An 18033-nucleotide genomic window follows, 5' to 3' on the forward strand; every position below is an offset into this window, starting at 1 on the left:
ACAGCAGCCTATCAGAAAGGTGTCAGGGCAACAGGAGATAGTAATAAACTGTAGTAAAGGTGGTTCTAACTAGTTCTGAGGGCAATATTTTTCTCTGGGAAGACACCCAAGCAGGAGAACAGGTTGCCTGGCAAAGTTGTGCAGTTGCTGGCTCTGGAGGTTTTCAGGATCCTGGTGGACAAAGCAGCCTGGTCTCACTGGATACCTGACCTGGCTTTGAGCAGCAGGTTGGCCTACATGGCCCCCTAAGGTATGACCAAGTCTATGAATCGGTGGTACTGTATTTTGGTTTGGAATAATAATCTGCCTTTAGAGGGGAAGAATATAAATATTAAAAAAAATCCGTAGTACTTTCTGTTTGTGTTGTGGGTAGGAGCCCTCAGACAAATCTGCAGATGCATTCTTTGCTTTCTTCCTCTTTTCCCCTCCCTCCTTCAGATGATGTACTGGGCAAGAATCTGTTCTAGATGAAGATATGTTTTAAATAATACCCTTTAAAAGAGGGGATCAGGATACCCACCTCCAGCCATATTCTCAGGGTGTCCCTGCAGATTGCTGCTTCTTCAGGGCTTGCTGCCACATTGTTCTCTAGTTTTTAGCAGGATGCTGCTCAGTGTGAGAAAGGGTGTCAGAAAAAGAAGCAAAGCAGCTTTCAGGGAAGTGGATTCTGCATGCAGTCGGAAAAATGTGTATCTCTGCAGATCCAACCTTGTCTGTGTTGCAGCTGGTAATAGAATTTCCACTGACTGTAACTGAGCCAGGAACTGGGCTTCATATTTATTTTTCACTTGAGCCTCTGCATTTCCTTGTTATTCTATTGCTTTTGATTTAGGTAATTTTCTTTGTTAAATTTAAGAATAAAATTAGCACAATATAGAACTGTTAACTATTAATAAAACCAAATACACAGTAAATGAAATAATGATCTAGTCTTGATACAACCTCTTTCTATGGCCTACAGGATGTGATAAGCTGTTGTAATAAAAATGCCTGCTTCATTCACACCCACTGTAATATAAAACCATCTTTTTTTAAAACAAAAAGTCTGCAGTCTGTGTCTCTTAGGAATAGTCTTGTATGGAGAAAAACTTGTGCTATCGTTTTTTTATTTTTTTCCTGTGTAACAGAGCCATCTTGAGGTATTGAAAAAAATATAACCTTCTTTCTTTTGCATTCTTTTATTTTTCTTTGCTTCTATGCATTCCCAAAAGAGTATCTCTCAAATTTCAGCAGGCTTTACTTCCCAGCAGTTGTATTTTTATAGGTGGAAGATGACTCAGTTTGGTATTACACAGCAATAATCAATAAGCGATGTGGGCACGAGAGGATTTTAGACATTTGTGGGCTTCGTCTTCACAGGGTTTTTTCATATGTGGATTCTTTTTGGTTTTGTGTGTGTGTGTGTGTGTGGTGGTTTTTTGTTGTTGTTTGTTTGTTTGTTTGTTTGTTTGAATTTAATACTTACACTTTCTGAGAGAAGTTTCATTGCAGTTTGCCTGCTCGAAGCTTTCTCCATGAGTCACAGTTCCTTGGAAATCAATCTGCTTGTTTCATCTTCCCTGTTTTCTATTAAAAAATGCTCACTGGCTCATTCTTTCTGCACCATTAAGAATGAAGAATCCTGATGTCGCTGCAGTTGTAGTGCGCTCCTTAAAGAGAAGGTATGTGGCCTTTACAGTTCTCAGGGTAGTAGAGCTGGAAAGCCTGGCAGCGTGTGCCTCTTGCGAGCTCAGTGCATGGCTATGGTGCCACCAGGTACAGATTCTGTGCCACCTTGTAGCTTTGCTAGAGTTTGCATTGGTCCTGTTTCTGTTGCCTTCTGACTATTGTGTAAGTAATTATTTTCAGAAAATAGTTTTGATGAAGTGGAAATGCAGATGTTGATCGGTATTTGTATCTGGGTAGCTGAGAACTTGTCTGTTGTTTGTCCCACAATTAGAGGAAACAATCAAATGAAATCTGATGTGCAGCCGTAGCTGAGAGACCACCTAGTCCTGGAGGCAGAAGGAGTTACCAGAGGTAATGAGAGGGGAAACTGAGTCACAGAGATGAACACTGACTCTTCTGTAGTCTTTGGACCGGTATAAGATGCCTTTGTTTTCTTTGCTGAGACTGCCATGTGCCATGGAATCAGAATTTCGGTCTCGCACATGCCAGGCTACCAGGTGTTAGTGCTCTGAGACCATAAGGTCTGCTGTGGAACCCGGCAGACTCCCACCTCCTTCCATACCAGCTTTCATGGTTGAAGGTGAGCATTCTTGGTGGAAAAATTGAAACAATAGACTAGAATAGACTATTGGAGTTGGAAGGGGGCTACAATGATCATCTGGTCCAACTGCCTGACCAATTCAAGGCTGACCAGAAGTTAAAGCATGTTGTTAAGGACATTCTCCAAATGCCTCTTAAGCATTGACAGGCTTGAGGCATCGACCACTTCTCTAGGAAGCCTGTTGCACTGTTTGACCACCCTCTCAGTAAAGAAATGCTTCCTCATGTGCAGTCTGAACCTCCCCTGGTGCAGCTTTGAACCATTCCCATGTGTCCTGTCACTGGATACCAGGGAGAAGAGCTCAGCACCTCGCGCTCTATGTCCCCTCCTCAGGAAGCTGCAGAGAGCAATGAAGTTGCCCCTCAGCCTCCTTTTCTCCAAACTAGACAAGCCCAAAGTCCTCAGCTGCTTCTCGCAGAACATTCTATCCAGCCCTATGGGACTAAGTGTTGGGAGCCATCCTTGGGGATCATTTCACTGTGGTTGATTCTGGTTTCTGGTGCAAGTGCCATTTGAGATCTGACCACTTCCACTGCATGGGACTTCTGTGCATGAGAAACATCACCCAGGAACATCTGATTTTCATATGGTATTTTAATTAAATTTTCTTTGTCTTAAACACTGATTTAAAATTTAAAAATAATTACAAACTTGGTGAGGCCTAAATGTACTGCTGTGTATCAAGGGATCTGATTTTATTTTTTTTTTTTTCTTTCAAAATACATACATTTAGCATGGTTATTACTGACTTTAAGGGCAATGTTATGAAGTTACTAGCTAAACTGCTGGAACAAACGCATGTTGCCCTGCTACAAATCAGGTATTTTTGACAGCAGTAGTCTCTTAGGCTCAGAATATTTTCTTTATGTGGGTTTGCTCAGATAGATTGGTCCAATAACTAACCTGTTATAAGTGGACAATTAACCTGGGAACTTGTAAAGATGGAAAGCTGTCTTTCCTCTTCCAGTCTGTAAATATGAATAAGAATTGCCTGTTCTTCCAAACAGTTTGGCAGCAAAGGACCAGGATCAGGAAGCAGGCAGGGAGGTGAGGGCCAGTCTTTTGACCACAATGGATCATCTGCCTTTCATGAAAGTGTCTGGGTGCTCCTTGGTCTCTTTCCCAGCATCCACTGTATGCTGCTACACACAGGAAATGTGGGGGGAGCGATGGAAAGGAGATGATCTGTGGACCACTACAGTGGTTCACACTGCCCACTGCTACCTCTTTAACCCTCACCTGAAGGAAAGAAGGTGATGGTCACTGAGACAGGTGAATTCTTAGATAGCTGGAAGGCAACGGGAGATCTTGACTTCTGGGGTAGATAACTTGAAGAGCTGCTTTCTGTGTTTCTGTGATTGCCGTGGAGCCCAGGAGGGAGCAGTTTGAGTCATTACATTGTGTTTGAGGAATGGATTTTATAGGGCAGAAAAAAACCCAAACATACTTTGATAACCTTTGTGTCATGTCCAGTATGTCAGGGCAGTTGTTCAATTATTCATATTCATGATTTTACAATGTAATACATATGACTATAATAGCTCCTGTGTTTCATGTTTAATCTGTTATTTTTTTTTTCCAAATGGAGTTTTGTGTCGTAAAAACATACAGTTGTTCCGTTTCCTAAATAATTTGATGTTAAACAACCTATAATCAGTGGTCATGATGTGGCATCTGGAAGACAACTAGAGTCCTCTGTTCCCTAAGGCAGGGAGGAAGAATCCAGAGCTGGGCTTTTTCCCAGTGGTGCAGAGCAGGAGGGTGAGAGGCGATGGCTGCTGCAAGTGTAGCTCCATCTGGGCACAAGGGAAAAACCCCTCCTGGTGTGGCTGTTTCAGCACAGGAGAGATGGTGAGACCTCCACCTTTGGTGGGTTTCAGAACTTGGGTGGAAAAGGCCAAGGGCAACCTGATCTAATTTTAAAGGCACCTGTCCTGAGTGTATGAGAGCACGTTCAGAGGCCTTCCAGCCTAATTTGAGCTGTGATTTCCCCAGTTACTGTTTGCATGCACCTGTATAGCTGTGTGGTGTGTAACTCTGTTAGCAGCAAGTTCAATGGGGAAGCCACTTGAAATGCAAATACAAACTGTTGTATGCTCCTGGCCAAATTAAATCATCTGGCTTAGTCTTGATTGAAACATCTTCAACTGGAATTAGTTCCCCTGCCTCTCAATAAAAGAGTGAAAAACTTCTCTTTCAAATACCGTCCTGTTAGAGATCATGCCATGAATGTGCTGTCTACTACATAAAATAGCAATTATTTTATTTTTATGGAGAGTAATACTGGAATGTACAATACACAAGCTCTCTTTGCTGCTCAAATGTTTTTCTCAGCATGTAGAAAGTAGATAAAAATCTGTGGAACTTCAAGATGAATTAATGCCATGTATAAGTCAACCCCTAAGGCATTCTTAAGTGAGAAAATGTATCTTTCTTCTTGTGAATAACTGCACTGTTGAGATGAGAGCAATCAAGTCAGTGGCTAGGACTCTAACAGTGGGTCTGTGTCCTTCTTCAACACGATTCTTGTGCAATTCGAAGCATGTCACTGTGAGCTACATCAAAACAGAAAACAAGCTGAAAACTTCTATTGCTCAGCTCTGCGTGTTAATTGTTAGTATTTGCTTGGGAAGAAGAAACTGATTTTTTAAATTGTTGTTGAGGTCAACTTCCATGGGTGTTTAAAAACTCACATAATTCGTTTAAATAAAATAAATATTCTGAAGGCCTTTTAGCTACTTTCTGAAAGATGTATTTGGAAGAGGTGCTGACACTGACTTTCAGAGGTTTGCCAGTCATTGCTTGTTTCACCCTTGAAAACCTGTGTTCCAGCGCTCATTCCGCTTTAAAAGAATAAAGAAAACTAGCTTTTTCTTCAAACCATATTTTCCCCTCCTTTATGTCTGACAGTTTTGGTGTGGCAAAATGCATTCCAGACACTTGTAAACAGGAACATGCCTTTGAGCTCTGCAGATATAAATTGTAGTGAGAGGCTTTAGGAGGGACATTGTATAGTGAAAGCATGTAATGGAATGTTTTTTCTGTTGCAGACAGATGTTGTATATGTGCATGAATCCTTTCTGAGCCTTGGCTCTGAAGCTGCTTGATGTTGTCTAGGACTCGATAAAGAATTACCAAAGCTTAAGAGGATTTAAAAGGGAATTTTGTATGCTTAGATAATGTAAGTTGTTATGAATTGTCTCATCATATGAAGATCTTATGCTATTAGAGTTGTTATCCTTCCTGGCACCTCTGTCCTGATGATTTGCCCTAGCATAGCTGATGTTAGGGAGATAAATTGTCTGGTACCTTGTGAAATTGGATCCTTTTTTTGAGGCACTCCCTTCCATTTACTGCCACCTCTTCTGTAAGTGGCACCTGATTTGACCTCTGAACCGTGATTTTAGTTTATTTCTCCACTGTACCTTGAATTTCACTGTCTTCTTCAACTTGCTGTTTTCATACTTCAGCTTTACAGACTTTCCAAGGGCTTGAGCTGTTTTGTGTGCTGTTGCAAGCAGAAATGGTGGCTTCTTTAGATTAACATCTATGGGCTGCTCAGGAGGGACAGAAAATTTAGCATTGTCTCTTCCAGTCTTGTGTGACTTTCGGAAACTTACTTTTGCTCCTCAGCCTTGTTCTAAAAATCTTTCTTTTTTTTATAGACTGTCTCTTGAGTTAGAGTGAAAGTGGGGTTGGGGCAGAGTATGTGCATTGTTCAACAGATGATACTGGAGTATCGCTATTAAATACTGGTCTGGGGGAGGAAGGAAAGAATGAGAGAAAGAGAGAGAGAAAGAACGAACTTCTCTCATGGGGTTCTGAGCTTTGCTTTCTCGTACGGTGTATTCTGGATTAAAGTGTGGGAATGCTTTGTAGGTTTGTTCTTTTCCTTAGAACATGAGACTGATGGCATTTGAGAAAAGAGGAGGAAAGAGAAGGTGCTCAGGAGACTTGCTCACTGGTACTTCACTCTTGGAAGAGGTGGAAGCAAAGGGGCTGAGGTGGAGTTTTTAAGATTGACAAAGAAAATAAAAGAAAGGAAAAGAAGAAGCTGTTTATAGAGTATGTAGTTTAAACTTACGATTTCTGATTGCCAAGTGGAGAAAAGCATCATCAAAATTGATGAGCTTCCTAGATTTTTTCCCCTCTCTCCTTTCTGAAGATTTTGAAACAGAATATACAGTCCAAAGAGGCAGTGAAATAACATGTTTTAGTAATCTGCTTGTGATTGTCACAGTGGGAGCTGCAGAGTACTGAATAGTTTGAAAACCTGATCTTTCTTCAGCTGGCTTATTGAGCTCATTACAAGAATTGGCTCCAATACCGAGGGCTGTGTACATTTGGACTAGATGCATTTTGAAGCAAGAAGCCAGGCACATTTCCTCTCTTCCATAATGGTATTAGCTAATGGGTATGAGCTTGGCCAAACTGAAAAGGAGTGTCTCAGTTTTTTGAAATTATACAAAACATGTTCCCTTCATTTTTGCAGGATTTTTCAGGCTGCTAAAGACGTGGTGGATACTCTAGGATGGACACAGAGGAATTCCCTCCCCCACCACCAGAAGGTAATTGAAATAGTTTGGGGTTTAAAGCCAATTTTGTCATAACAATTTGATTATATTTCCAAAAATGTCTTTCCCAATATAACCTTAAGGCGTGGTCCCAGTTGTATTTTGCTGAAACATGAACTCCTGTTGTATGCCCTGTCTTGTTCTTGGACCTTGTTTGCTGGTGCTGTGAGAAGATGATGAGAAGAAACCTGGGGAGCAATTGTTCCTTACAGTCCAAATCTGCAAATAGCTGTTTCCTAAGGCAATGTTGTGTGGACTGTATCATCACACCTTCATCATGCACTTTGGCAGCCCTCGAGTGTTCATGCACAGGGTGCCCTCTAGAGAAAAAACAAGTGAAGCCTGTGGCATGGGCAGGATGTTTGGACCAGTGTCCCAAATGCCTGGACAGATTTGGATTCTGAATTGAGAGGACAGAGTGGTGTGAGTTGTTTTCTGTTAGGGCGTGATCTGTGTCCACCAGGCGTACTTAATCTGGGCAATGTCTGTTGAGGGCTGTAGCTGAAGGACCTTCTTCTGATGCTGCAGTTGTCTAGCCAGCATGTGTTCCCATGGAGAGCAGAAGGGAAACATGCACAGCTGAACCTCTGTGTGGTCTCAGCACAGAGATTTATGGAAGAGTATTATATATGCTGGACTGCGGAGCTGGTTCTGTGAAGTTCACACTCAATGCCCATTGCCTGCTCTATAATGTTAGCTACATGGCTGCTTCTATAGCCCAGGTTTCAGAGAGCGTAAAATAGGATGTAGAAAGATGCCATGTTATTGCCTTCAGTATTTATGTTTTCTGTAAAATAATATGGCTATTTTTTTTCCTGTTTGATTTCCTGTAAATGCACCTTTGTACAGTACTTGGTATTATGTATTCTAAGTCCTAAAAGGATTTCACTTTTGATAGCTGGATGCTTGGAGATTTCTTAGGAGTGGAATGATCTTCTTCTGATCATCCCCAAGCACAAGTTTATGGAGATGTGGGTTATGGAGACCTGTGGTTGAACCAAGTATAGCTGTTCTTATTTTGGTAAAGTTGCTAGTATAGTTTGTATAGGTAATGGCTTTTCCATAAATTTTTTATCTGTCATTTATATAGGACATTATTACTCATAGACTTACAGTCTATCGTATACATTGATATATGCATATATTAATATATGTATGTTAATAATATGCATTCTTGCTTATAGGATATTTTATTTATTGTACACATGGAAGTTATACCTAAATGAAGCCATTTAAATATGAAAGAAGATTTATCTTAGTTTGGTTCAGCTGTAGCTGTTTAGTAATTTGGGAATTGCCATCGTAGATCAAATCTGCTTTCTCTTTAACTTAGACAGTGCCACAGATAGAGGTCTGTTACTAAATACTGCCTAGGACACTGGAAATGGGAAAGAAGCAGAAAGTTGTGAAATCAGCTTTTAATGGGTTAGATTTCTGGCCGGCATTGTTGACAGTTTTATTTACGGCTTGAGGTATCACTGAGGCTATTGTTGGCAAAAATGCTTTTCCTGTCCTTGTTCTAATCCACGTGGTCAGGACTCTGAGTTCAGCTCTGTTCTGTTTAGTGACAGTTACTTTGAAACTGTCTCTATGGGGTAATATATCTCCAAAGCAATGTAGTGCTGTGGGGGAAGAGTCCATCCCTAAGGAATCGATATTTCCACTTGAGCAGGGGCTGCTGATGTTCAAAGACAGTTAAAATTGTGGCAGCAGCTCCAGCTTTGTTCAGCATGTCAGTGTGTGGGATACTCTGACAAAAATTCAGGGTGACGTAGTTCAGTACAGTTCCAGAATCCAGGTTCTTTCTCTGCAAAGCTCTTTGTGACATGTAGAACTCTGTGTATCGTGTCCTTATTTTCAGACATGTCTCTCCTTAATAGGCTGGGATTAGACCTATTTAACATAAATTGAGATTCTGCTCTATCTGATCTTGCATCAATGAATGCTTTCCCTGTCATCTCAAAAAGCTTCGAAACTGTTGGAACTTGTATATTTTTTCTTTTACTTTACCATTGCCAACTCTCTTAAAATAACATATTAATAAAAGGAATATCAGTGAAGATGGATGTTAATACTTACACTGATAGACACTTCAGTTCACTTTCTAGATAGTTCTTATGAGCCATTTTGCAGGTGGAAAAACAGTGAGGAATTTAGGGCCAAGTACAACTATAAATACGCGTAACAGTTAAAGGAAGGAAACATATAGGATTTTTTTTTTAATAATTGAGGGATTTTTTTTGGCATGTGTGTACACTGGCTGCACATGGTGTCTGCTCGGAAGGGATGCACAGGACCTGCCAGCTCTAACAAATATACCTCTAGTGTTGAAAGTTGCATGGGTTCCTTTCCCTTTGCAGATGTGTATACCTCACATTATAAATCTCAATTTTATTCTTGTCAAGCAGATTTTCTATGATTTTGACAAGTAACTTCCACAAATGTATTTGTATTGATCCTAACGTATACAAAGGGGAAAAGCAATGGTAAACCTTCATCTTGGTCATGGAGATGTGAAAATGTACATGAAAGCTAAGCAAATAAATTCATGTTAAATAATGTCTTTTCATTAGCAATAACCATCTGAATCTCTACTTTGTTTAAGTTAAGGTACAGTTATTACCTTAGTCAATAGTATGGCTTCTTCTCCCACTTTTTGATAAGGAAAAATGCATGTGATAAAAGAGTGGAAAATAACATAGTTTACCTTTATTTCTTTCATTTGTTATGCTTATGCAACATATCTGCTGATAGCTGTTTGGACATTCCTTTCATGCATTGTTAATTAGGCAGTGACAAGTCTGTGCTAGTTAAATCCCTTACCTCAGAGCAAATTCAAGTACTGAGGAGCTTCAGAAAAATTAATGCTTGTATGCTCCCTCCTCCAGACTGCTTTAAAGAGAGATTCTTCTTCTAACCATGATTAAAAATTCCCTAGTATTTTTCTCTGTATAATTTGAATGAATGCAAGTTTTAGCAGCAAGGGAGCAGTTGGAGGGGTGTAGATGCAAAGGCTTTCCTGGCTAAGAGATGATAGTACTGGCTCATGTTCCCTTCTCTAGTGTGTCTGTGCATATGAATTTATGCACAAAGTAATGGTATTTAAGATTTCATATGTAAAATGTTTCCATATCTATTTTGTGAAATAAAATGGATTATTTTTATTCTATCAACAAAATCCTTTTTCGAAATAGTGTATTTTATCATGGCTCTATGTTATAATAATGTTTTTAATTGGTTGCTGTAATGGAGTGTCCTTAACCAAACCCATTTAGAGAAGAGAGGGATATGCTGTGAACTGCAGACTACGCAGCGAGGAATTAAAAAGCTGGTAATTCTGAGAATCAGGAACCACATCGTGCTTCTGTAGAGGAGTCATCTTTACTCTGACCAGCTAGACCTGGAGACGGGATGTATAAGGCTGAGATTATGTTTACATGTGATGGCCTGTGCTTGTGCTATTACTGGTTTATTAGGAGGTGTGGTCTCTGCCTGTTTTTCATTTCTTTGCAACATCAGAAGATGTTTTTCAAGTAAAGTAGAAATCTTTTGCTCTAAGTGAGGACTTAAGAGGTATTTATTGGGGCCTGTTTCAGAAGGAAAACCAGTTCTGTTTGCTCAGCAAGATGAATACCTGATGAACAGCTTCTTGGTGTTCCCAGGGAAGCTGGGAAGTTGTTCTCTATGTGTCAAACAGGCTTCTGGTTTTGCATTTTCATTTCTGAATATGTTTCTTTCTCTCTCACTATTTCTGGTACGTGGCACTATACCTCATATGATTTCTCTGTGAAACCTATAAGAAAATGTTCAGTGTATTTCCTCGTGCTGAGTATACTTGCCAACAAGTCATCCTAGTTGTCCTACACTGAGTTGCCTTTCACAACAGTTGAAAGGCCTAAAATAAGCTTTAAGCTCTGTTTGGTAATTAACTGAGTGTATCAAAATAGGTTAATATAAAGTGATGAGATTTTGAGTGTGGCTGCATTGCAGTACAGTTCTTGAGTTGTGAATAGATACTATATTTTGTTTCCTATTTATAGGAAATAAACATATGACATATTAAAATTCTAAAGTGAAATACTGACATTTCAGTGTCCACACAAGGACATTGTGAGAATGAATTTGATAGCATAGTCTTTGCATTACTGTCAAATATTCTCTTTGCTTTTAACTCTTCTTCATCTGGGAAGCATGAGGTGCCCTGAAGGACCAAGTGTAGCGAAGAGCTGGATGTTCACTCACCTATCCCACTATTCCCAGTACTGTGGGTAAAGCTGGGTGAGAAACCTTGTTCTGCTGAACTTTGGGATCTAAGATGCTCTTCAATGGGATTTTTTTTTTCACTTTTTAAACTGAAAACAGACTGAGGATATTTCCTATACACCAGTTACAAAAGCATTGTATACACCTTTTTATACAAACGATTAGCTCTCTAAGGCAGTGAGCAGAATATTTCTTTGTTCCTCATATGGAGAGACATAGAACAAGGAGGCCAAGGACTTAAATCTGGATATCCTGTATGTGATTGAGTGTTGTGATTATGTCTTTCCGTGGTTATTTTTTGTCATTTGCCTGCCAGGGCTGGAACACTAAAATAGTTGTAGTTCCTCTGTCCCTGAGAAGGAAGTCTGATTGTGGGTGAGAAAGAGTGAAGTAGGAACATCTATACTCCAACAGAAGTTCCCATTGGGATAACTTCACATAGTCTAACAAAACAAACTTAGAAAAAAAATGTTTATTAATCCTAGTAGGGAACTGCTGGGCTGCTGCTGTATTTCGCTGTAGAGATGACTGTTTCTCCACTAGGGGAAATGCATTTTATTCTGTGTGCTATATGTATTTCTTTCAGATTGCTTAGTTACCTTTTGTGCTGTTTAGTGAATGGTTTTGTAGTTTATTTAGGTTTTAACTGTATTAACAAGCTGATCTTGTGACTGAGAGAAGCAGTCCAATTGGGGCTTTTATACTATTGACAAGGAAAGCACTTGTAAAATTTGTTTTATGGAAGTGAAAAACACTGGGGGGACGTAGGATTGTATTTCAGACTAAAGTAAAATAAAAAGACATTACTTACTATGATGGGGGATTGAAATAAGAACACTGCTTAAATTAAACTGCAGCTGTAAGGGGAGTTGGTCTTGCGCTGAACAGCATTGTTTGTTACATATCTATTTCCAGCGTACAGACAGTTACAAATGATGGTAAAGGGGAGCCAAGATTTCAGAAGAATGAGAACAGAATATGAATTGTAGTTATGAATGGTCCCTTGTTTTTGAAGCTGGCAGTAGCTTGCTGATGTCTGACATCCCATCTGTAACAGAACAATTTATTTATTTCTGAAGATCACAATTCTCTCAGTAAATCAAGGAAAATGCATTGTTTAAGGTAAGGATCAATTATTTTGTGTGACAATTCAGACAAGCTGTGTAACAGAGAGCAACAAGAAAATTCCCAGTGCAAGAGTGCAGCTACGGTGTCACATGTCACTTCTAGTTATGTGGTTTTTACTTCTAGCCAAATGTATTTGAGCATGGGGAAAAACAAGAGATAGAAAATAAGTAGATTAATTGAAAACTTATTTCTGTTTTTAGCATCTACAAAGAAAACACAATTTACATAGATGCAATGATACATTATTTGGTTTTGAAGTAATCCAGTAAAATGTTTTTGAGATGTTTGTAATGTGTTAAATGATAAAATGTGGTTCACTGTCATAGACTTCTGAGAGGCTGACTTAATCCTTTTGATTGTGTTTGATGTTTTCTTTCTGAATAATAAGCTTATTTTTTCTATTCATTCAGCTGCTCTGTAAGGTGACTGTACTGCTGGACCTAACTTGCTGGTCCTAACTTGTTGGACCTAACTTGTTGGTCAAATAGAGCAACTGATGATGAGATAAAGGGCTTCTGAGGGATGGCAGCAAAACTTTGCCTTTGGTCTGGGGTAACTGGTGTTGTCTGCCTAAAAGACAAACAATTTGGAAAGGAATTTGTACTGATTTGAGGATATTCTTGCAATCAATATTTGTGTAAGCTAAATTCTGAACTTTTAGCTTCAAACAGTAAGCCAACGTGTAAGGAGAGGTGTTAATTATTTTTTTTTTTTTGCTTCTTTTGCCTTTTTAGTACTTACATCTAGCATTAACTAGATAAACGTTGCTGCAAAATAACTGAGGAAATTTTTGGTTTGGGTTTTTTTAATTCCATTTCACTGATACCAGTAAATATTCACTAACCATGCCTAAAGCCTATGTAATGATTCTACTCTAGTGTTTACAGAGAGATTAACTTTTTAATACATTGTTATAATTCTTTTATCTTGTGCATGAGCATGAGTAAAAACTTGTTTGCCTTATGGTAAGTTAAATAAAGTGTCTGAATTATTGAATGAAACATTTATTAGGTGTTCCTTGCTTTTTCTGCAGAGAGGAACGGAAACTATGCCTAGCAATGTGAGGAAAGCCTAACTTGATCAGCATTTTTTGGGGAAAAACTCTACAACCTCCTATGTAGATTTTTGTTTCTCATCGAACTAATCTTTCCAGGAAATGTGACCTTGTCATAGTTTCATTAAAATAAATACAGACGATGATTTAGTGTGTCATAGAAGGGTTGTTTCATGAATACATCTTGTCATTAAATAGTCTGTTGTGAGCTCAGTAACTTTGGTTGGGTGAAAGCATGATAGTTCCTGAAAAATCTTATGTTGTGCTGGTCCAGGTTTCTCCGGGGCTGGAAGAAGAACGCATATGCTCCTGTGCCGTGGGGATGCCCACACTGATGGGCAGCTTCCCAGTCTCTGTATGTCCCAGCTCTGTGTGCCACAGGGAGAGACAGAGGGAAATCCAGGTGCTGACGTAAAATGTTGCCCTGCGAGCAGTGACTTGGTTTGGTGTAATGTATCTGCAGGATCTTAGTGGTTTCCTGTATTGCAAAGGAAGGTGGAAGTAAAATTGACTTTGTCTGGGGTTACTCCTTGCGTGTCTGATGGTGACCTGCTCATGTTTGCACACGGAGAACGCTTGCCAGCCAAATGCTTGAAAAGACTCTTCATGTTTGAATAAATTCCTTCCCAATTTCCATGTGGACTAGCTGAAGCTCTGAATTGTTGTCGTGGGTTTTGATTGCAGGGTGACAATAAAACTCTGGCAGATGTATTGTTAATCCCCTCTCCCCCCTCTTCACCTTTCAGCCCTTCCCTCTCCCCCCTTCACACTCAGCACAGGCGATTGGGAGGGAAAGGAGGACAGAGAGAAGAGAGTTGGAAAAATTAAAGATGTTTTACTAATGCTACTAATAAGAATAGAGAAAATAATACAAAATATACAAAACAAATCTTTAAAGTCTCAGCAACTGCAGAGCCGGCACCCGGAGTCCTGGACTGGACTCTGCAGCCAACTGGAGCTGGATTCAGTCTGTCACTAGGCCTCAGTTCACAGGGATGACTAGCAAGGTCCTCTCCTAATGTCAGCCATAAGCAAAAGGGATGCAATCCTCGTGATCTCCCACTTTTATATGAAGTATTCACGTGAATGGGATGTTACACTCGGTCAGTTTCTTGGTCACCTGTTTCTTGTTGCCCCTCTCACAAGAGGTGCATCCATGCTTATCAATAACTTTGCATTCCATTGCTATGTTTACCAAAACATGTGTCTGGTTGTCCAGGAAAATGCTGCTAATATGAAAGCTTTAGCTGATAGGCAAATTCACTAGAAGAGGAACTTGTTTTTTAACAAAACCAGGACAATTGTGAAGTCTGGTTACCGTGGTTGTCTTGGGCCAATGTCGAGGCCAAGGCGGGGCTTCCTTTTTCTCCTCCATGGGTAATGAAAGAGGTGATGAGAAGGACTCTGAAGCTGATGCGTTGCAAGGTCCCAAGGAAACACTATTGTTGCCCAGCTCAAGCCAGTGTCCACTGAAGTGATAGAATTTCTGGTAGAAGCTATGTTAAAAGGGTAAAACAGGATTACTGAGAGTTCAGTTGGTGAGTCTTGATGTAAGAATTACTGGTTTTGTGAGATTACGTGAATTCCTGAAGTATAGTTTTTTTGAGCTTAACAGGACCTTAGGATGTGTTAGGGAGTAGACTTCCCTAACAGCATGTTAGGGCAAAGAAGAGCAAGATGCGTTAAAACAGTAACTAAACCAAAGAAAGGGAATGCTGTAAAACTAACTCCCACCTCACTCCCCCTTAGTTGCTGGGATAATGGATTTGTTAGACTTTGCATATGTTAAACTTCATTTACAAATCAGTCTTCATTTACAAATCCTGTGTAGTGCTCTGTAGGCTGGGTGAAGGGTTAACAACAGAAATGAGTACGTGAGAAGCCAGCTGAAATCCAAAATATTTTCAGTATTGTCCAGGATTTACAAGATGTGGCGCTTCTGTTCTGGTCTGTAACAATTTTTCTGTAGTAAAAGATGCTGTAAGTGGCTATAGAAGCTGATTTCTAGTTTGTTTCCTTGTTCAGAATACATTGAGGAGAAATGCAAATAGTTAAATCTAAGTTATTTTTAAGCATGTGAACAGGTTGCATGCAGTATTCTGGCAGCCTTACAGGGTGTTATTGTTGGGAAAAAGGAACCTGTGGCAGCATGTCCAAAAAGACCAGTCGATCCCCAAAGCCACAAGCATCTTCTGAACCCTGCCTGGGTTGTTACAACAGAGGGAGGTTCAGCACATGAACACCTCTGATCTTGTGGAAGGATGTTGCTAAATGTGATCCAAGACCTGGGGTGCTTCAGCTTTTACTTTGGTTGGGTTGCAGCTCTTTGCAGTATGATATACTGTTTATGTACCCAAACTGTATGTTTTATTCCTGTGGAAGTGGGGTCTGGGGCTTCACCTGTCTTAGGTCCCCAGGGTCTCTATCTGCCAATTTCTGGTTCGCAGGACTCCCAGTTACTCTTAAAGTCCTTTCAGTCCAAGGTGTTATCAAATTATAAAGCAGTTTCATGTTGCTAATTGGAATTAAACTTACTGTATTAGAAAAGTGCGTATTCCTCAAACCATTAAACAGTAATTGCTTCAATGTAAAAAGTAATTATTGGGAAAACTAAATATTAGTAGATGATATATGCTAGAAAAAATGTGAAGAAATAAAGAACAAGCCAGATTGCTTTCACTGTTGGAGTTTTCCTTAAAAATAGTTATTTTATCACAAATAAATCAATTACACGGCCAAAACCACACTTCCTAGGAAACATTTCTTTTCCTTTTCTCTTCACATGACATTTGTATCTGTTTTGCCAACATGCTCCATCCCTGCATGACAGAGCTACTTTTTTTCTTTTCCCCAATGACTTTGGAGACCTGCTGCATGATTTCTGTTTTATTTAAGCTCTCTGGTTTTCCCATTCTGTGCGTGGGACTGTCCGTTTCCCAGCATGTTGTAGGCGAGTTCAGCAGTTAGTGTGCACAGTGGCTGAGGCTGAGCTCGGCTGCGCAGCTCTTGTCAGCACCTCTGTCTACCGACAGACATGCCAGACAGAAAGGTACCTTTTGTGCTTTGACTGCTATACCTCGTCTTAGGTGCCTGGTGGCATTTATACTAATTTAGGCTGTTAACCTTGGTACTATTAAGTGTTATGTGTGTTAGTATTCCTTTAATACTGATGGAAAGCTAACAGCCTTTAATATGGATGGTTTTGGTTGTAGGTGGGGATCTGTCCTGCATTTATGCAGTTTTTGAAATAAATGGCTGTATGTATTTTCTTTACAGCGTCTCCATTTAAGGACTTCACTTGCTGCACATCAGCAACATTTTGCAGTAAAATTTTAATGGCAGAATCTTCTAATATGGTGCTGGCGTACAAAAGACCTGCTCATCCAGAGACCAGGCTATGTTTCTGGCCATGGCAGGAAATACCAGTTTCACCAGCATGTCGAGTATGAAGGTGGTTAATGTAAATGGTCACAAAATGCTGATTTTATGTAGGAGCTATTCTAATTATACCATAGCCAGCACTTAAAAGTGTCTTGTGGTGTTACAAAGGAGTACAGGTCTTGCTGGTGGAGCTGCCACTACTCTCCGGACAGCCTAGTTCGTGTCTAATATTTTTATTTCAGACTTTTAGGTTTCTTTGCAACTTGATTATATTAATTTTTAACTATTTTTAAGCTTACTTTTTAGCATTGTGAATAGTTTGTAAGGTTCAATGCCTTTGGTATTTGTAAATTTTTCCTAACATCCACAGATCTGGGTTTTATTTAAAGAAATAAAATTATTGAGTATTTGGCATGCTGTTGTCAGCAGTCTCTCTCTGAAACTTGAGCAGGCAGATTCATCGTTCTTTTGACTTCAGTTTTGAATTTGTTTCATAGCCAGAAGAATAATATGTGTTGTGCATGCTTAACAACAAAATTAGTATGTAATGTGTGTATTTATGAAATACTAGAGAGGCATTTTTACTTATTTGTTTATTTGCAGGGAAATCCCGTTAATTCATGTGGTTTTGCTTTCGTTTTTTGTTTCCATCACTGGAAACACTTTTTGCATGAATGCGTACTGTCTATTTTTGTTGGGTTGTTTGAAACGGTTTTCCGCAGAGACTTGTGATGAGGATGTTGCGGTCATGGTTTGGATGTGCACAGGAGCCGTGTGCAGTTTGCAGCATGCCTGTCCCATAGGGACCTGGGCTTCCTGCAAGTGAGAGGGGAAGGAACGTCCTTGTCTCCGACGTGCTTCTCAGGGGACGGAGTGCTCACTGTGTATTTTCGTGTACACAGTTTTGCTTTAGACTTTTCTTTCCCTGAGCAAAATAGGCACTTTTCACCTGCGTGACCATATGAGGAAGTGGTATATGGATGCCAGTGGTGTGTTGGCAAATGTCACACTCAGACTGGGAGGTGTCAGTGAAGGGCAGTGTTTGCAGGAGAACTTGCTCTTAAAGTCAGCCCCCTCTCACACGGTCCCTCCTGCCCTGTCACTCTGCACATCTCACCCCTCACCCTGCCCAGCTGCCAACGGAGGGCTCATTTGGGGAAGGCAGCATTGATCAGAGGATCATAGAATAGTTTGGGTTGGAAAGAACCTTCAAAGGTCATCTAGTCCAACCTCCTGTAATGAGCAGGGACATCTCAACTAGATCAGGTCACTCAGAGCCCCATCCAGCTTGGCCTTGAATGTCTCCAGGGATGGGACATTAACCACCTCTCTGGACAACCTGTGCCCGTGTTTCAACCACCCTT

At 40.1% G+C, this 18033-nt stretch overlaps 1 protein-coding gene across 4 annotated transcripts in view; it reads left to right on the forward strand.

The window, feature by feature from the left end:
- Positions 1 to 6800: 6800 nt before the first annotated feature.
- The window catches only part of ARHGEF10 (Rho guanine nucleotide exchange factor 10), a gene marked incomplete at both ends in the record, with an annotated part of 97522 nt that continues 86289 nt past the window's right edge, over positions 6801 to 18033 (forward strand). For all 4 annotated transcript variants that reach the window (XM_080341829.1, XM_080341830.1, XM_080341831.1 and 1 more), the window contains one exon: positions 6801 to 6837. In XM_080341829.1, the coding sequence (XP_080197955.1) occupies positions 6801 to 6837 (37 nt within the window). The remainder of the gene's footprint in view (positions 6838 to 18033) is intronic.

This window comes from Nesoenas mayeri, assembly GCF_963082525.1.
Source record: "Nesoenas mayeri genome assembly, chromosome: 3".
NCBI lineage: Eukaryota > Metazoa > Chordata > Aves > Columbiformes > Columbidae > Nesoenas > Nesoenas mayeri.